Raw genomic sequence first — 20,249 nt, forward strand, 5'->3', positions numbered from 1 at the left:
TGATTCGCAAGCTCTATGCATTTTGTGGAGAGGAAGGAATGTGCTGAATGAACCCAAGATTTTCTTATCATCACCCTTACTGTTGAGAGTGAGATCAAGTGTCTCTACTGGGTCCGGGTGACAAGAAGACCAGGACGATGCTGGAAAACCTTGATACGAGGCGTCCTTCCGTGACACAGGACCTTAGAGCTTGAGCTTGAAGGAGGGTGGCATCAATCTCCCCTTAATCGCATACGAGTGACAGCTTATCGAAGTCCTGGTGGCATTATTCACATAAGGCATAAAGTCCTAAGATTTGCAGCAAACTAGAATTTGCACGTCCAAATGATTGCTTCCCCTTCAAAATATTTACCTTGGAAAGCCGTGTACTTTCTCCAACAACAGTGTCACGATGCCAACTATCTTCACTCCTGCTTTGAAACGAGCTCAACATTGAAGTCACGGTATTTGAATATCCTCAGTAGGGGAATAGGGGACACACCGTCATTTGATATGAAAACAACCCCTAAAAGTGGTGGGAACCGGGTCTGATGAATGGTAGTTTACCAGGCCGGGAACCTCCTTGGTGAAAAGCGAAGCATGACTGAGAAGGTATAAGAGTTTCTTGTTGTGGCCTATGAATTGGTCTCAAAAACGGTTCCAAGGGAGGCGTCTCAGCACTGCTGTGAGCAATGGCTGTATCACTGGAGGGTCTCCGGTGTCCAAAGCCACTACGTTTGGAGGGAATTCGATTCATCTGGATGTGGGGGTTTTGCTACGCTCACTACAAGAACGGCCTCATTACTTCACGGCCAAACGTTTTAAAAGGAGTTTCACTAGCGCTTAGGTAATTCTCACCTCATATTTTATTCTATCCTGCCTGCTTTGCGGGTTAAGGGATCCAGTGTCTTCAGTGTCTATCAATTTTATGGCTACTTGTAGCCCAGATCACTGTCAGGTAGCAGGAATGAATCATAACAGGAATGAATGAATCATAATCATGTAATTATGTTTTACCAACATCAATATTTGATCACCTTTAATGGGGGCAATTAAACTTCCCATTGGGAAACCCACTTGGGTTTCCCTTTCCGTGACACGGGTATGGACATCCAAGGGCCTGTGGTCTCCCAAATACCTAACCTGGGGCCACCCACGAACATCGTAGCTCCAGCCACAGTAAGCGGGAGATTGTTTACAGAAATCAAATTCGTTGGCCTAGGCCAAGGCCAGGCACATCACTAGGAACACGATGTGGGCGTAGAAGCAAGAGGGAATCACAAGGGACGTCACATCTATTGAAGGATGGCTATGTGCCAGGATCTTTACATCTCATATCCCATTAAGGATCAAATCAACCCCGGGAAGCAGGAATTGTCTCAACTTCATCTACGTAGCAAAAGGGAAATTTAAGAGACGTTGCACGATGCATTTAAAATCTGCATATTAATAATTGGAAGAATTCGGATTTAAATATCCTTTCCTGATTCCGAAGCCCCAGCTCTTTGCAGTGAGGTTAGTGAGCTGTTTCCTGCAGAGGGGGATGGGAGCAGCCTCGGGGAACGTTGACTCCAGTGCCATTTCTGCACCCACCAGCTGTAGAAGGCACTAGGCTCCTCGATTCTAACTTCCCTCCATCTAATAAATACTTGAGTGACAGGTCGTCTTATGTTTGAAAGGCTGTACTGTGTCTCAGGGTCACAAAATGAGTAAAGTCGGACTTGTGTCCTCTAGGGGCTCACAGTTAAGGGAGAGAGGTGAGCGCCTGGTGATAGGATGTCTATCATGCACGGTAGATGCTGACGTAGGGCACACACCCAGAGGTCACTGCTAGTGTTCACTTGTCTGTGCTCCCCGCTTAACCACAGGTCTCATTGCACAGACCAAGCCCATCTTGTACGCCAGTGCTTGCAGAGGGCCTCGCACATAGTAGGTGTTCAGTGAGAAGACAAGATAGGAGCGAATCGGGGTTGCCTGAGCTAAGACGTGAGAGATGAGAAACAGGCTCCCCAGCATTGAAAGGACGAAAGGGTGTTTCAGGGGGAAGAACACGGGGGAACAGCCCGGCAGGGTGTGCACAGGTTCACTCTTGTCAACGCACGAAGGGTAAGGAGGGAGGCGGAGAGGGGAGGCGGTCGGAGAAGTACAGGGCCCCTGGCCATGAGGACCCGAGGACCCGTAATGGGCTCTGGGGATTCCACGGACGCTCTGGAACTGTCATGCAAATCTGTGAGCCTGCGTGTCAATGTGAATGTGTCCTTTTCTGACCAAAGGGGTGCGCCCCTTTCATCGAATTCTCCAACGAACGTTAACGGAACCGTGAAGACGAGGAGGAGCTGTTAGAGCTTTCAGAGCAGCGCTTCGGGTGGATGACTAGATGCCGCCGCAGAGGGTGCAGCTGGGGCAGCGAGCCGGTGGTGGGGAATGAGCCGCCGCTGTCTAGGAAGGACGTAATCAGTTCGGACCCTCATCTGCAGAGTCCAGGGGAGTAGACGGGGACACACGCAAGAAGGCTCAGGCTCAAGTCGCCAAGTCCTGCCGCGGAGTGAGGAGAGGAGCGGAGCAGGCCTGAGCGGGCCAACAGCGGGCTCCGTTTGACCTCGTTGACGTTCCGGCCTCGGTACGACCTGCCAGCAGTCGAAGGACCCTGACCGGAGCGTCAGGAGAGATCTAGGCTAGGGATGAAGAGGCCAGTCCTCGGTCCCGAGGTGAGAGTCCCACCTCTGAGAGGCAGAGAGGCGGCCCGTGGAGGAGGGCGCCAGGGGCACAGCGCAGCCAGCTGCGCATCCACGGGTCGCACGACATCGTACGTGACGCGCTGCCGCTGAATCGTGCACTTTTAAAAATGCCTAAAATGGCAACTTGTATCTTTTTACCATGATTTTTTTTAAAAAGGATTTTATTTATTCATGAGAGACCCACAGAGGCAGAGACACAGGCAGAGGGAGAAGCAGGCTCCATGCAGGGAGCCCGACGCGGGACTTGATCCCGGGGCCTCCAGGATCACACCCTGGGCTGAAGGCAGGCACTCGACCGCTGAACCCCCCAGGGGTCCCACCATGATTTTTTAAAGCAGATTTAGAAAGCAGACACGCTCCGAGCAAAGTAAAGACCATATACCTTTCCAAAAATAAAATAAAACAAAAAAAAATGCATCTGTGGCACATGCCCTTAAGAGCCCAGGAGCAGCCCTTGAGGAAGGTGGATACGGGGTAACCGGACAGGAGGAAGGAACTCAGGAGCGTCCGTACGGTCTCCCATGCCAGGAGAATAGAATTCCAGTAAAATGCAGGGCGGGTTGGGTGGAGAAGTTAGATAATCGCTGAAGTTGCTTCCAGAAATAATAGAATATATAAGCTGTGAGAGAGGGAGAGAGAGTCTTGGTCTCTGGGGCTTGCTCATCCAGAACGTCTCAGCGGCAATAAAATGACTTAAATTTCATCTTACAAAATAAAACCTGCCCGCGGTCCGCCAGTTTTGTCTGGGCAGGAAGCGGAGCTCGGCCCAGCTGCTGGGGATGCTTGTGCGTTCCACCCCGAGCTCTGGAATGCGACACCTCCCAGCGCCAGCTGCGCCCCGGGACGGGAGGCCTGGAGCTGAGGGGCTGCAGCCAGGGCGCAGGGCCCCCACCCACCCACCCACCCACCCAGGGCCTCCGCTCTCCCTGGAGGAGACGAGTCTCTGTCTCCGCACGCATCCCGCTCACCAGGTCGGCCTCTCCGGTGCTGGGAGCCAGCAGGCGGCCACGCAGTTGTGCTCAGAGACCAGGGTGGCCCTGGACGAAGGGTCCCTGTGCCCGAGGGCCTCCCCACAGTGCCTCAGATGGTCACCTGGAGAGGGAGCCAGGAGGAGGGGGAAGAGGAGGAGGAGGGAGAAGGGAGCAGGGGGTGGGGCTCGCCAGTCCTGCCGTGGCCTGTGGCATCGTCCCTCACCATCCAGATCCAGGGAAGTCGCATCACCAGCCTTTGAGAAGCTTGAACGATCGCCAGCTGTTTTCTGGTCGAGTCTCTGGCCGCGTGTGGCTAAGGGCCCCTCGACGCGCGGAGTAACGCTGCTGATTCACCGGTTCGTGGGCCGCGGCCCAGAGCAGCCTGGCCTGGCGCCGTGAGCGCCGCACGCCTCGGGGGGCCCGTGTTGATGCTCGGGGTCCGCAGAGCCTGGCGGGGAGCCCTCGGCGAGGAGGCCGCGCCGTCGTCAGACCCCATCGAGATGGTCACGAGGGCCCATCCCGGGAGCCGTGAGAGCAGGGGGTGTCGGAGGGCCGCCGCGGTGAAGCCCAGGATGCCTCATCTGCGTCTCCAGGAGCGAGACACCCCCCAGGTGTGGACCTCCCTGGTCCTTCCTTATTGTCGGGTAACGACCGGCCGAGCGTGGCAGTGAATGCGCTGGAAACTCAAGCCCGGGATGGAAGCAGTTTCCCGCGTCGCCGTGGGCCTGGGGCCTGTGGCCTGTGCAGGGAGGACCCGGGGCGGCAGCAGGGGCGGCAGGGGCAGCCCACGGGAGGAGCAGGGCCGAGCCCGCCTGCCGTGGGATTTAGGAAGGCTTCACACTCTTCCCTAAAGGACCCGGTGATCGTCGCCCCCACGACTGGGAGAGGCACCACCGCACGCGCCTTGCGGCTCCAGTCACACAGCCCAGAGCATCCCACCCCCCACCCTGCCCCCCCCCGCCGCCCACCGCCTCCTGATGAATATTTTTCTAATCAAAGAGCCATTTTGGTTTTTTTAGAATTTGTTTTCACTTTCTAAGCAAAACAAGAATTTAACTCGTGTCGAGGGTTAGGCTGCCGGGACGAGAGCGATGGTGGGAATCGGTCTTTGGCGGCCTATCCGCTGCCTTGCTCGGCCTCTGAGCTCTCCAGCGCTCCCCGTACCTGCGCAGGGGCGGCCGTGCCTACGCCGCGACACACACGCAGCCGGCTAACGGGGCCGTCTTCACGCGAGTGGTCAGTCCCACGGCACGCGGGTGATCGAAGCTCCAAACCAGGACGGCTGGGGGGGGGGGGGCTGCGCTGTGGGCTCATCCCTCCCTGACTTCGCTCTGAAATACAGCGTCACCCGTGTGACCCCTTGATCCACACTGGACCACGAGCCGAGGCTTCCCTCGGAGCAGGTGCAGCTGTTAAAAATATGGTTTAATCTCTCATGCGGACGCTTCAGGCCTAGTCTTTAAAGGGCAGATATTTCTCTCTCTCTCTCTTTTTTTTTTTAAGATTTTATTTATCTATTCATCAGAGACACCGAGAGAGGGGCAGAGACACAGGCCGAGGGAGGGAGAAGCAGGCTCCCTGCACGGAGCCTGATGCGGGACTCGATCCCAGGACCCCGGGGTCACGCCCTGAGCCGAAGGCAGATGCTCAACCACTGAGCCCCCCGGGCATCCCTAGAAATAATATAATTAAATTCCTAAGGTAGTTGATGAGAGTCCCAGGGGCTGCCAACGGAAAGCAGTTAGCCCGTAGAGCAGCCCCCGGCTCGCAGCGAGCGCTCCGTATAGGTGAGTCGTGCTAATGACAATTTATCATCCTCCTCCTCCTCGTTCCACCAGCATGTGAGTTCCTTCAGAGAGACCATCTGTGCTGTTCACCACCTGACAGGTGCGGGGTGCGGGGATTCACTGTTGAATCACACGCGGCCCCTGCACGTGGGTCCCACTTGTGCAACCTCCCTGGCCGCCCGCGAGCACCTGGTTCTGTCCAACCGCGCCCCTCCTCCCCGCTCCATCGTGGGCGGAGCAGACCCACCTGGCTGGGGGAGAGCCGGCCGCAGGTGCCTCTTGGTGCTGCCGGGGTTCCCCCCAGGGCACAAGCCTCCTCTCCCCTTGCCGCGGCGGGAGGGGGACGGGCAGGGCGGCGCTTGGCCCCATAGCTTCCGTGCCGCCCGCCCGCCAGCACCTTAGGGCGCTCCTTTGTCCCCCTGGCCGTGCAGCGGGGCGGCTGAGACCTCCAGTCTCCTTTTGGGGGTGCAGAGTCTGAAGGGTTAGGAGTCACCCTCGACCGCCCGGGAGGCTGGGAAGTCCGCTCGATGTGCTTGCAGCGCTCGCGTCCACGCCCTGGGCCCCGCGGCTCCCGCCCCACCCGCCGCTGCACCTGCCTCGAGGCCGCACCCTCGGGGGGACAGTCGGCCTTCCCAAGCCCCCGCCTATTGGACCAGGATACTTAGCTCTTCGGTCCAAGACATTCCAGGGACTCAGAGCTGCCTTTAAACAGCTTCCAGTAGCCCCGCTGAGCCCCGGGAGTGGGAGGGAGTCCGGTCCCGAGGGTGCCACTGACCTGCTGCGCTCACCCTCAACAGGCCACCCAGCCTCGGGCCTCGTCGCGGGCTGGGGGCTGGGGGCAGCTCCGAGCCCCTCATCGTGCGGCCCGTGGTCCCCCCTGGAGACAGACACGGGCCAAGAAGATCACGGGTGTAACTTCGAGGGCATCACGCGCTCCCGTCCCCTTGGAGCCCCTCTGTACACCCGTGGGTCCACCGGGCCTGGGTAAGGGCCTCTGGGACAGGAGAGCTCCGACGCCAAAGTAGGGGGCCCAGGGATGGATTTTTAAAGAACAACTTCAGCAGTTTATCTTCTTACTACTGATTGTTGAGAGAAAGAAAAAAGAAAGGAAAGAAAGAGAAAGAAGAAAGAAAGAAAGAAAGAAAGAAAGAAAGAAAGAAAGAAAGAAAGAAAGAAAGAAGAAGAAGAAGAAAAGAAAAGAAAAGAAAAGAAAAGAAAAGAAAAGAAAAGAAAGATTTTTTTTTTAAGATTTTAAAAAATTTATTGATTCCTGAGACACACAAGAGAGGCAGAGACCCAGGCAGAGGGAGAAGCAGGCGCAGGCTCCCTGCGGGGAGCCCAATGCAGGACTCGATCCCAGGATCCCGGGGTCACGCCCTGACCCCAAGACAGACAGACGCTCCACCGCTGAGCCCCCCCCCCCCGGGTGCCCAAGACCGATTTTTTTTTTTAAGAAAATTACATAAACCCACTACCTGCGAAACCACTATAAATGTTTTAGTACAGCCCCCTCGGTCCTTCCTCTCACTCCTGACCTTCACCCAGAAGCCCAGTCACTATCAGGAGCCCTTTCGCGTGTCGTCTCAGTATCGCTGGACAGCAGCGTCCACACGGTGGCCAGTGGCTCGGTAGCTGCACCAGCAGCCACTCCCTCACTGAAAAGGACATGGAGGTGCCAACGTGCCGACCACCGGGGGTGGGAGGGCTCCAGCTGGGGCTTCCGGCTGTCCTCAGAAACAGTTGGTGACGGTCGCGCCCGTGACAGTTGGCTCCGCGCCCCGCCCACCCCCACCCACACCCCCCAAAACTCCTTCCCTTTCCGCTGCCTGCGGCCGGGGTTGGGTGGGGGGAGACGTCAGTGTGTCCCCTTGGGCCGGCGGCCCTGCCATCCTGACCTGACGGGGACCTCGGTTTGCTAGAGGTTAGCAGCCCTCGCGGGCCCGGGCAAGCGCGCAAACTTTCAGGACCAGGCTGGGCACGTTCAAAAGGGGCAGCGCTCGTCCCGGGCGCCCGCCTCAGCCCCTGGCCCGAGCCTGGCAGCGCTGGATGACTCAGCTGCCTCCGCCCTGGCCTCTGGGGTCTGTGTCGGCCCCCCCGCCCCGAATCCATGTCCCCACCCGGTGCTGTGCGCTGGCTCTGGGCCTCGCCCGTGGATGGGCTCCAGGGGGGCCGAGCATGTGTGGGGTGAGTCCAGGGCGGCAGGGCTGAGGGCAGGTGCAGAGGGGGAGGATGTCACCAGGCCACTGCCACCGCGTGGCCCCGGGAGCCGGGCCTTCTGCAGAGAGCTGGCCGCGGGGAGCGTGTGGCCCACGGGGCAGGCCCGGGCCCGGGTGGCTGCAGCGCACAGGCCGGCCCGCTGCTGACCGTCCTCTCTCTCGGCCCCACAGTCGGACGGCTCCATCCTGGCAATCGCCCTGCTGATCCTGTTCCTGCTGCTGGCCCTGGCTCTCCTCTGGTGGTTCTGGCCCCTGTGCTGCACCGTGGTAAGTGCCCCGAGCCCAAGGTGACACAAGGCCCGCAGGCCCAGGAGTCGGAGACGCTGACCAGAACCTTTTTGAAGGGGTCTAGGGGCAGATGCTCCTACAAGGGAGACCAAGGTGGCGTAGGCTCGCGTGGCTCAGTGGGCGGCCGGTCGCTGGGGGTGGTCCGGGCGGGGGTGGACGGTCAGTGGGCACAGCGTCCCCGTGGCCACGGGGCTGCAGCGCTGAGGATGCTGTGAACCGTGTGTCAGACGTGCCCACGTCACGCGTGCGGAGTTGCACCAGCCAATGGGCTTCCACGGCCACTCTGGCCCTGGCAGCCAGTCCGCCCACCTGAGACAGGGCCTCCTCTGGCCCCTTATTTCTCATAATAGTAAGTGCCCCCCTGCTTCGCTCGCGGTAGCTGATGTCTGCAGGCCGCGTGCCCCGCGTGCCCAGCCCAGGTCTATGCGCTTGGGCTTCAGGGTTCGGGAAACCCACCCCGTCCCCGTCACAGTCACCCATCAGGAGCCACCGCGGAGCCGTGGCCGGCGTCCCCCCTCCCCCCCCTCCGCCGACAGCCTCGGGCCGGGTCGCCCGCAGGCACCTGCTGCACCCCAGCGAAACGTGGCCGCTCATCCACTCAGGCCCTGGGCCCCCGACCAGGGGAAGTCCAAACAGTCATATGCAAATAAAGGGGAAAAACCCCAATGCCCCACTTTCCGAGCCTGCTTCCCCCGCAGACTTGCAGCGCGGTGAAGCCCTCCGGCCCCTCCACCGACCGGGGTGTGCAGGGGACACGGTCCGGCGGGTCACACACGCGTGCAGGAGCTGGACAGGCGCCGGCCTCGGGTGGCAGGTGCAGGCCGCGGGGCTCCGTGCTCCTTCCCGCTGTTGGTGGTGGGTTCGGGGCAGTGCACAAGGAGGGGAGGGCAAGGGAGGGGAGGGGAGGGGCGGGCCGGGGCAGCCACTGTGCTTTCCGGGCCGAGTCCAACACAAGCATGTTCCCCAGCCTGAAATTCTGATGGGAAGAAACAAAAAAATTCAACAACTGTTTGCAGGGGGCTCCAAAGTAGGGGCAGCGGGCAGTGACCTCGCAGTGGCACCCGGTCCCCCACCTGGTCCCCCCCATCCAGTCCCCCGCGTTGCCCAGAGCACGTGCCCGTGGGCGGGGCTGGCCTTGCCGAGGGCTCCGGGCAAGGAGGAGAACCAGGCGCTGACCTGACGGCAGAGGCGAGGCCGGAGGAGTCAGCGGCCACCCCACCCCCACCCCCCGAGCAACAGCCCCACATGGTACCTACTGCAACAGGAGTATGGGGCCGCGTGGAGTATGAGGCTGCGTGGACCCTGGCGGGCGTGGGGCTGCCGTGGGGTGCTACTGAGATACGACGGACACGGGGCCTAGTGGAGGTCCGAGGTCTGCATCCGGACGTCCGCGTGGACACAGCACTCGGCGTTCTTAGCTGTGGCCGCCCTCTGGCCCGTTACCCCCTCTCCCCCTGACACCCCCCTCCGGCGATCACAGGTCCCGTCCGTTTCTAGGACTTTGGGGTTTTTTAGTTTTTATAGATTCCACATGTCAGTGCATCTCACAGTACTTGTGTTGCTCCGTGTGACCTGCCCCACTCGGCCCGATGGCCTCAAGCTGTGTCCAGGGGGCTGCGCGTGGCAAGACCCCCTTCTGTATCGCGGCTGGACACACTCCATCCTGCATGTGTGCCCGGTGGCCTGTACCATGCAGCCGTCTCACCCATTCGCCCGTCGACAGCCCCCCGGGCTGTTTCCATGCCTCGGCTCCTGCGAGCAGCGTCGCGGCCTGCGGAGGGGCAGGCGCCTCTCCAGGATGATGATTGTGTCTCCTCCCGAGCTCCCCCCGGAAGTGGGCCCGCGGGGTCGCACGGGAGTTCTATTTTCAATTTTTCCAAGGAACCTCCGGGCTCCGATTTCCATCCCCACCAGCGGTGCCCAGGTGGTCCCCTCTCGCCGCGTCCTCTCCGGTGTTTGTTATCTTTTGTCTCCTGATGGTGGCCGACCGTTCTGACCGGTGGAGGGGATACTTCACTGTGGTTTCAATTTACAGGGAGATGTCTCTGAATTGATGTCTCTCGTGGCTGGAAGCAGCGTCACCCAAGGCCAGATTGTTCTTGCAATACTCAAAATATTTTTCAATGAATTTGTCCGCTACAGCCCGTGTTGCTTCGGAAGGAGGCCAGAATGTGCTAATGCGATCTGATTTCGTGAGTCCCCGAGGATTCCTTTACAGGGAAAGATCTTGGAGATTCATTTTCCTGTTTATGGTGTCTATAAAAACTGCCCTCGCCCCTATTTCTGAAAGCTGGCCAGGGCTCTGCTGCTCGTTACACCCCCCAAAAAACTGCTTGTTGACCACTGGCTTTCCTGAAGAGTGATGACATCTAAGGAGACAGGATAAGGTCATGTGTTTCCTAAAGGGAGGGCACAGGAAGGACGGCAAACATCACCCCACCGCCGCCGCCGCCACCACCATCCCAAGATTCTGGTTCAGAGGATGCCGGAAGTTTCTCTCCCCTGCGGGCAGCATCCCTACCCACAGTACCGGGGCTGGCCCAGGGCATCCTCGTGCATGATGGTCCTGAGACCTTCCCCCGTCATCCCCCCCACCCCAAGTGTAGGAAGTGCCCCATGACCCGGTACTACAGCGGCTTCGTGATGATGGGAAACGGGCAAGGAGCAGAGGGGCCTGGTGAAATGCGGAGTATGAGAGGCTTGTCTCCGCTGTAAAGTCCCCTCCAGGAACTCGATGCACAAAATATGTAACCACCTATAAGGACCCCCGCCCCCGCTGAGCCAAACATTAACCCTTTAGTAACTGCATATGGGGCAAGGGTGGGGGCCCGTCCACAAAGTCCTGGGGCACAAGGGCTATTTACTAATGATCATAGAGAGCATTTTAGAAAGTAATGACCAGGAGGACCAGACCAGACATAGCGGCGACTGTCAGGCCTGCCCTCTGCCTCGGCATCCTTGCTTCCTGCCCACCCTGTCTGGAACAAGATACGAGAAGGGTGGCCGCCCCTACCCGTCCACTGCTTCTGCCTTCCCCGAAGGAGCCCCCTCCCGTCTGGGCTCTTATCCTCCTGCTAGATGGAGCCTGGGGGGTAACTTAGTGCCCACAGAGCACGGGGTAATCTCTCAGTTGTGACTGATGGAGAGAGAGAAGCAATTGGCCAGACCCTGGATCACAGCCTTTTAGTGTTTCCCAGCTTGGCCCTGGGGATCCCCAGGTAAACCTTTGACTTCTAAGACTCCTACCTGTATTCACTGGCGCAGAAACGCCCACACGAGAGAGCGCCGGGCTTGGAACTGTACCCGCTGGGCTTACTCGCATTTGCAAAAAGGGCCAATATTTTACCAGAAAGCAGTAGAGTCCTCCCTCGGTTCCACAAGGGCCATTGCAGTTCCCCTTCGGTCGTGCGCTGGCCACTCCATCTACTCCTAAGTTTGGGCCAGTATTATTAAAATCTCCCAGTTGAACTCGAAAAAGGAAGAAGATACAGAAATGAGAATGAGAAGAGGGTCATGGAACAAAACAAACAAAAAAAGGAGCCAAGATATATTAGAAGAGTAAATGTTCTGAATGGCGTGGGTGTGGAGAGAAAACCGTCGTCGACAATGAGCTGGTGATGTGAGCGCCCCAGGCTATTCCAGAAAATCTCATAAATTACATGGATGTTACGCGTCATGTTTTAGACGCGTCAGATTCCATCACAAAAGGCACTTCTATCTGCCTCTTAAGTAAAATCCTAGACATGTGCCCGTGTTGTTGGGAGGTTAATAGGGCATCAGGAAGCCCATAGAAAAAGATCTTGTTTCGTTTTGCCGGATGAAAAAGTTCTGGAAATTGGCTGCGACACAAGGTGAATAAACGTTAACAGTGCCGTGAACCATTCACTTAAAAATGGTTAAGATGATAAGTTTTAGATTTAAGATGATAAAGTTTTAAGACTTTAAGATGATAAGATTTTTTTTTTTTAATTTTTATTTATTTATGATAGTCACACAGAGAGAGAGAGAGGTAGAGACACAGGCAGAGGGAGAAGCAGGCTCCATGCACCGGGAGCCCGATGTGGGATTCGATCCCGGGTCTCCAGGATCGCGCCCTGGGCCAAAGGCAGGCGCCAAACCGCTGCGCCACCCAGGGATCCCATGATAAGATTTTCTAAAGAAAATCTTTAGATTAAGATTTAGTTGAAAAGTTTATGCATTTTTTAAGCACTCTTAGAAAGAAAACAAAAGAGATCCAGTAGCTACAAAGCTACTGTTTTCATGAAATCCAACGAATCAAACCACGCCATTTAGGTGAGATCAAGTCACTGTATTTTTGTTCAAATAAAGGCAAATATTTTTACTCCGTTTGTAGGGAGAGGGTAGTGTGATGCATCCAGAGTTTCTCCCTCTATAGAAGCAAAATTCTGCTCTTTTGTTTTCAAGGTCTTTGTGGGAGTCTTAGGAAGAGTTTTTAAAGCAGAGCACAAAAGATCATGTTTCATGCACTTTACTGAATTTCAAGAACAGTTCGACAAATTAAGTCCCTTCGACATCTCCAGTGACAAACTGCGAGGGACAAATACTGACCGGGAAGTCGATATGCCTTATTGAGGTAGAACTAAAGTCTTCCAAGAATGCTTTCCAGAGTTTTAGGCGTAACGTTTCATTTGTAGGGCCGGACAGCCGAGCTTAACATCAGCAAAGGGATTTACCGAGAGTTTGTTTAATAGAAACCCGGCGGGTGCCAGCAACCCCTTAGGCATGCATCTCGGGCCCAGACTCCTCATGCTTCCTGGATCCCTTTCTAGCCGCCACCCATTCCCATCTGGACACTCATCACTCTGCAGCTTATGAGATTCTTTCTGACAGGCGCACAGCCCTCTGCCCTGGCCTGCCCTCCCCTCTGGAGCTCCGCACCCCACACCCCACACCCCACACACCCAGTCGGTCCTCTCTCCGCCTTGCTTCGTGGCCTCCCTCGTCCCTGCCAGCCTGGCCTTGCGACTTGCCTTTAACCCACCCACCCGCAGCCCCAGGCCTGCGGGGCGAGATGAAGAGAGGCAAGCTGTCATTAACGGGGTTAATGGGGTTCCACGAGGTCTCTTCTCTTCACTTCCAGGATGGGGTGAACCTCTTCACCTTAATTTCCTCACTTGTAAAATTTGAAAATTGGAACCATCTCGTCTCTAAAGTCCCTCCTTTATATTCCAACGTTCTGTAAGTGAATCCACTCCTCCCTTTCGAGAGTCCCTGGCCTGTGGTTCTCAAACCTGGTTGTACATTGGAACGACCTGAGGATCACGTGGTGTAAGTAATCGGGGACGGCACTCCCCAACTGTGTACCATGGTGTACCCCGTGGTACCGACAAGACGCGAACAGGTACCTGGAGAACAGGGGTGTTTAGACAAGAGGTTTGAAAGACACCGTTAAACTTAACCGAATGGCTGTCTTCACTGTAGGACTTCTCAGAGCGTTTAACGAGGTAATTTGTGTTGTGAGGGTCCAGACTTATTTAGCCCTGGAACCCTTCCGCGGCCTATCCCCATCTCCCCGCCCTTCCAAATACCTGTTGATGTACTGACACCTGGAAGGGCATGAATATTCAACCAAAGACTGTTAGGGAAACGTAGCCAAGCAGTGGAAAGAGCGGATCCCTGAGCTCTGAGATGCGGTCTCTTTCCTGGCCTGCTCAGAGGCTGCATCGGGGCCAACAAGCTTGACGTGCTGTGAACGTCGTCCTCGTTCCCTGTGTGCCCTGCGCAGATCCCATAGGCACCGCCTGTGGCTGGAATCACCTTGCCCGGAACCTCGGCAGCCCAGACAGCCCTCCCCACAAGCCCCGGGGGATCTGAATTCATGGATTTCTTCTGTTTCACTTAATAGAGTTTTGCAGTGACCGTGACATGTCCTGTGATGGAGAATATGCGCAGCTGTTCTTCTAAGTGGTCATGTGAGCCACGGAGGCCTGATCAATAAGGCATCAATGCCTGCCCTCCCTGCTCTCACTTTAGTCACTGAGGCGCTCACCCTAAGGCAAATCAGGGAGTTAAGTCTTAAGAGAAATGAGTCAGGAGGGCCAGAAACATTTGAAATTTGAGTCCCAAATGCAAAAAAGAAAAAAATTGACCTCATTTCTTTGCAAATTTCTGGTGCTACTTTCTAGATCAACACCCTTGGCACTATTGCTAAACTACAGTGTCCAGTTCCTGGGGCCGGGCAGTACTTGGCCGGCACTAACCCACTCCAATCAGCTGCGAGGTTTCCATGACATTTATGTTGTTCCTAGAGTAGAAAGATCCACCTTTCTGCCACCAGCTAGCATTTCATACATCCTGGATGTCTTCTATATCAAGATGCCCATTTTCCTTTGGCTTTTGAATTTTAACGAGAAGAACAGTTATGATAAAGTTAGTCCAGAACTTAGAGCAGGAGAGCAAGCATCCCCTTCCACTTGTGATGTTAAAGCTCCTCTTAGATGGCGTTCAGAGCTCGGCTGGCATCTTCTTGACACAGCTCCATTCTGATGGCTTCTCCTCACACGGAACCTGTGAGGCCAGAAGGCAGCAAGATCAACCCAAAAGTCTCAGGATAACAAGCAGTGTTTTAAATCTAAGACCCCAGAAAACGTTAGCCATCTACATACGATATTTATTGGAGCCAATCCCTCCGAGCATGCAAGAAACAAACATTTGTGAAAAAGAAATTACTCTTGATGGTGATACAGTGAGGACTAAATAGCAAAACGAAGGGGCGGAGGGGCGGGCAGCGAAAAGCTCCTAGAAAAAAAAATAATAAAATCTGTTTCAAATACATATCCAGGCTTATAAGAAAATAGAGGACATTTCCAGGGCCAAAATAAAGAAAGATCTGGAAATCAGATGGTTTGCTGACCCTAAAGCACTGGTAGTCGTAGGGGCGGGAGGTTTTCTGATCTTAATAACCTAGACATTTAGTTTAATAATAGTCTTATATAGGCCCATAAAAGTGTGGGAGTTGGAATGGAGTCCTCTGCCTAAAGCTAGGAACTTGTGTAGAAGGATGGGCCGTGGGTTTGGTGTATGTGTGTGTGCCTCTAAGAATCCAAAACTATAACCTCTGTTTTAGAATTCAAATGTGGAATCTTACCTGTGGTTCCGTAAATTGCACACTAAGAAACATGGTCAGTTTGGAAGTACTTAGGAATCTGCAGAAGGAAACTCGAATCCTCTCTGGCAGGTTGAGCTCTCAACTCAATCCTCACCGGATTCCCGTAGGTAAATGCAAACGACTCATGAGCTCACACTCCAAAATTACCAAAACCCAAGAGATATTATTACTCAGATTCCTTGAGGTTTTACAACACAGATGGAAAGCACAAAGACCAGAAATTAGATAAGGAGGTCAGGCACAGCCAGCAGATCCTGCGTTCTCTCCAAAGCAAACAACAGTTGTTAAATGGCAGGTACATCGAAAATTCTCCAAACACCCTCATTTCTCCTATAACATGTGTTCCTGAAAATATCCCCGCATGATGGAATTTTGGCCTCACAAAAATAACAGGACTCATGGGGGCAATGAGTTTAGAGCAGAACACCCAAAGCCGTGCAGTCTAATAGAACAACGCACTTAAAAAAAATTAGTGATAAACTCAATGAAAGTGCCACCATGTTGAGCATCTTAAGTCCTTCATTTAAATTAAGCTACGGTAAACCTACCACTTTGCCTTGATTTGTAAAAAACAAACACCCGCAGTTTCCCGGTGCATGTGAGTATGATGGAGCGCTGTGGCTTTGAGTTAGAGACAGGACGGAAGGAAGGACATTCCTAGGACAAAGTGTCACGACACCAGAGGTGGATGGCTGTGACTCATTGTCTTGTTATTCCTTCTGCACCAGCTTAAAATAGGAATCCAGCTTCTGTTGTGTTGCCAGGCCCTTCTTTTCATAACAAAAAGGACTATTTGTGGGACTCTAAGACCGAATGGTATGGAAGTTCCCTGCTGCTCATGGCATCAGAGCCTTCTTCATCCAGGGCGCATCCTCCAATCCTCTTCGAGGCAAACACCCACCCCGTTCTCCTTTCTTTTGGTTCTTCAATGCGGCCTCTGATGAAGCTGGGTGCGCGCACCCTTGCTCCCCTTGGTATCCCCATGCCCCACCTTCTCGTCGCCTCGTGAGCTTCTCCTCCATCCGCATAAGCCTCTCCTTCCCTCAGTACCTGGGCTCTTAGGACCAGGACACAGGCTGGTGCGAGCGCGGTCCTGGGGGGAAGAGCAGAGGCTCAGGCGCTCAGCGCACACGGCATGGACGGCGGTGGCCGGGAGAGAGAAAACGGGTGTGGCAGGTGGGGTTTTGCATCTCCCTCCAGGTCACTGCTGCCAGCTGGGCAGCGTCTACACATTCACCCAAGGCTAGTCAGCGGCACCAAGTATAAGCCCCTCACACTTTGAAAAGTTTAATGTTGTGCTGTGTGACTTTTACCACACAGGAAGTTAATGCACACGGATGGCACTTCCACATACATCTGTATACACATCTATATGTATATTCTCCTTTAGCTCATGAAAAATCAAATTTTGCAGTAACATGATGTCATAGTTTACTGATTTTATGCCCAGTTACCTACCACATGTGAACAAATTCACATATTACATGGCTTGTGGTCCCAAAAGAGACCGTACTTGTCACTTTCAAATTTTCAGGAAGCCTTATTAGAAATTGAGTTCGGGACACGACGCTTGGAAGGCAGATTCTTGAACTCCAGGCAACTGAATGTATTTGGAGGCTGGGGTTAGGGACTAGAATGGGATATAGATGTGGCCAGTAAAATACGGCAATTAATATAAATCCGACCTGTGACCCTAATGAGAGCCTCGTGATGCATCTAAGTGTCACAGCCGCCTCTCGGCAGTTGGAGCTGGTGGTGTCTTAACTAGTAAAGAAGCCTCTATCCGGACGGTTGAGAGGCCAGGCCTGAATCTTGCGTCACTGGCGTGCTTATTTGAAAGGCGAGGAAGTCTAGAATACTGAGGAATATGCTTCCTTTATGGTCTCCTCCGCAGCAGTGCACACCCGGTGTCCCCAGAGGTGGGGACTGAGGAACACCCCGAGCCATGTGTCAGGAGACAGAAGCTGGCCAAGCACGCCCATGTCTCCTAGGGCCCGGGGTCCAGTGCGGGAGAAGGACACGCTTCGGTGAGCCAACTGCCGACAGTGCGCACCGCCTAAGCTCGGATCCGTGCCCCTGAGACCCGGGGACCCCGTGTCTGTGACCACCCTGGGGCTCGGTCCAAGCTCCGGGCCCTGCGCTCTGCACACGGATGCCGGCTGCAGGGGGCAAGGCAGGGCCCAGGAGCAGAGTCGGGCGCCTCCTCGGGGCGGTTCCGTGTCCCCAGTACGGGACATTCCAGCTCTGGCGGTCCCACGGGTCCTGACAATAAAGCAGGGGACATCCTGATGTTTAGACTGAAGCGCTTTCAGAGCCGGTGTCCTCAACAGGAAGCTGTGACCTGAAGCAACACCACCCCCCCGCGTATCTAGTCGAGGACAGCGCTGTTAGGAAGAGGCCAACTCATTATTCTCGAGGTGTGGTCCCCCGGCCGGAGCCCAGACGTCACTGGAGGATTCGTTAGAAATGCAAAGACCCCGCTCCAGACCTGCTAATGAGAAACTGTGCAGTGTGGCCCCGAAATCGCGGCTTTAAGAAGGCCTCCTGGTGCCCCAGCCCCTCAGCGGAGTCTGACGCTGAGCTCGTTCAAATGAGAGGACGTGTGCCGACGTTTGTTGACAGACTCGTGTTTTTAAGCAGTTCTCTTGACCTTTGTCCGGACGGCACAGCTGGTTCTGCGTCAAGGAGGGGTCTCCTGGGCAACGAGAGGACGGCACCCTCCGTGTAGGGGGGTTGCAGGAGGTGCCTCTCGCCCGGCTCATGTGAGAAAGGATCCTGAGTCACTAAATACTGTTTACGGAGAAGGGGATCCAGGAGGCCCCCTGTTTTGTCCCACTTCTCATGCCATATGATGAGCGTCTGTCTACCATGAGCCTGTGCAGCGTGGCCTGCACCCAACTGCTGTCACAGAGAGGAGACGGGAAGGATTCGCAGGAGAAATGCAAAGTCGAGATGGTGGGGTCCGTGTGGGCATAGCCAGGCCTGGCATCCTCCTGGCCCTCGTGAGCGCGCTGACCTGACTCTCGGCTTTCAGTGGAACATCTAGTGTTCCTCTGGGCTGGGAGAAGGGAGAGGCGCCTGTGTTAAAAACTGGGTGGGCTGCATTCTGCCTCCCATTGCACCGGACGGTAGCAGAAGGTTAGCAAGGGCACGCAAGTGGCAAAGGTCAAAATATACAAATAAGGAGCAAAACTGGAATACTTCTCGGGCGGGGGGGCGGGGACAAGCAAAATAAACTCAACAGGTGCTTTTATTTCACCTTAACATTTTATAAAATTTAATTTTAAAAGAGAGTATTAATTACAGAGACCCAAACAGGTGACATTGGCTCGTAAAACCAGAGTGAAGTTCCCAGGCATCGCACGGGATCTGGGTGTACGTCCATCCTCCTCTTGCCGTGTTCATACCAGGCCAGCTCGGAGTCCACGGCGTCCTCATTGCCACTCCCAGTGGCCAGATTGAGAGGTGTGCGTGCAACTGTCATTCGTTTTGACTCCAGGAGAAGTTGCCAGTAAGATTCCAGTTTAATAAGACCCTATCTGATCTTTTTTTTCCTTTATCCGTGTAACGGTCTATCAAATCTGGCCCTACCTCATGTCTGCCCAAACAAACATGGTTAAAACTGGTAGGAGGAGACAGAGGCGTTTTTCCTGTTCACGGCACAATTTCAAGGAATTCTCAGATAGCAAAGAAACACGGATAGAATTCCAAAGGCCACGGGCTGTCTCATTTTTTTATCTTCTCTACGTCACCAGAGATACCTCCAACCATCAACGCAGGAGGATCTCTAGGCTACTTCTCCTGAGGAAGCAAATGGTCACCTTCTGCCCATTCAAAATACCCAAGCTAAAGATGCTAGTAAGTGCAGGAGAGGTGCTGGCCTCTGGAGAAGTATGAAAATATCCCCAGATTGATCCCTGGCACTCCCATTCCGTTCCACCGGATTATCCTATAAATATGTTTATTGAGTGTTGTCCTTTGAGACATTGTATTACGGAGTTCTTCAACCTTGCCATCTTCTGCTTGTCCCTCCCAACGGGGAGAAGATCTGATGCACCCACTCACGACCAAGAGGAATCTCCCAGAACCTTCTAGGAGAGGAAGTGGGCCAGGTCAGGCCTTGTGCTTGGCAGCGCTCAGTGCTGATTCTAGTCTGCATTCTCGTTAGGAATAAACGTTTTTGAGTCATACTAGTTGGAAACCAAAGAGCTGCTGGATTCGTCTGTTACTTAGAGCTCAAAGTGCTGCAAAGGACACTGGGTTATGTAAGATCCCACAGAGGAGAGCCTGCCTGTGTGCTGTGAGGTCAGGGGCGACTTCGAGGGCAGGTGTATATCCTGGTGATCGATCTGAGTCGATGCGTCGATGTTAACCTGGTTATCCACAGGGACGAAGTAGGGCTGGATAGAAAGCACTTAGGCTGCTCGTGTGAAGCCACAGCGTGCATGGAAGGAGCAAGAAGGTGACCAAGAGGATGGAGCGCAGAAAGTTAAGGGGAGAGTGGAGGGGGAAAGGTGGGGACCCCCCATGCAGGGGGGGCCGCACCATGCAGGCCTCGGGGGTGGTGGGCGCCGTGCATGTTTTATCCTGTGGGTCTTGGGCCACTCTGTGCCTCAAGGCTACTGTGGTACCGCAGGCTCAAGAGGGATGCGGCCTGTTGCCCAACTGCTCTTCCAGGCATGGTCCTGGCCCTCCAGAGGGTGGAGGTGGAGACGGCCGACGTGTCCCTGTGCTCAGAGCGTTCTGAGCCCATGTTATGCTCTTGGCACAGGGGTTTGGCTCACTCGCAGAAAGCCTGTCTAGCTTCATGACTTGGAATAATCATGTAATGACGTCAACCTCGCCCGTCTGGATCATTCTTTGAAATGCTCTCCTGCTATCCTATGGCGAGCTGCTCCCTGTCCCGGGGGAGGACCGGTGGGGGTAGAGCTTCAAGCAATGGCAAGACTTCCTCCTCATTCCTGCTCAAAACCCCCGGCACCCAACTAGTAAGGCCGGACGAGAGGTGCCTCATCCTGGTTACCTGGACACGGTGGCGTTTTTCCAGAAGCTCGCGTGCCCTTTAACAGTGTGTCAGCATGGAACCTGGGATTACAAATTAGTCTGTCCTTGACTAATACTTAATAAGCTCTGTACTTTGG

At 54.9% G+C, this 20,249-nt stretch overlaps 1 protein-coding gene across 1 annotated transcript in view; it reads left to right on the plus strand.

Moving 5' to 3' along the window:
- The window catches only part of ANTXR1 (ANTXR cell adhesion molecule 1), a 168,587-nt gene that overhangs the window by 86,616 nt on the left and 61,722 nt on the right, over positions 1–20,249 (plus strand). Inside the window, exons 11-16 of the mRNA XM_072746172.1 lie at positions 4,065–4,216; positions 4,833–4,940; positions 6,273–6,440; positions 7,063–7,103; positions 7,395–7,553; positions 7,839–7,958. Coding sequence (XP_072602273.1) covers positions 4,065–4,216; positions 4,833–4,940; positions 6,273–6,440; positions 7,063–7,103; positions 7,395–7,553; positions 7,839–7,958 — 748 coding nt within the window. The remainder of the gene's footprint in view (positions 1–4,064; positions 4,217–4,832; positions 4,941–6,272; positions 6,441–7,062; positions 7,104–7,394; positions 7,554–7,838; positions 7,959–20,249) is intronic.

The sequence above is a fragment of the Vulpes vulpes genome, unplaced genomic scaffold (assembly GCF_048418805.1).
Source record: "Vulpes vulpes isolate BD-2025 unplaced genomic scaffold, VulVul3 u000000657, whole genome shotgun sequence".
In the NCBI taxonomy this organism is placed as follows: domain Eukaryota; kingdom Metazoa; phylum Chordata; class Mammalia; order Carnivora; family Canidae; genus Vulpes; species Vulpes vulpes.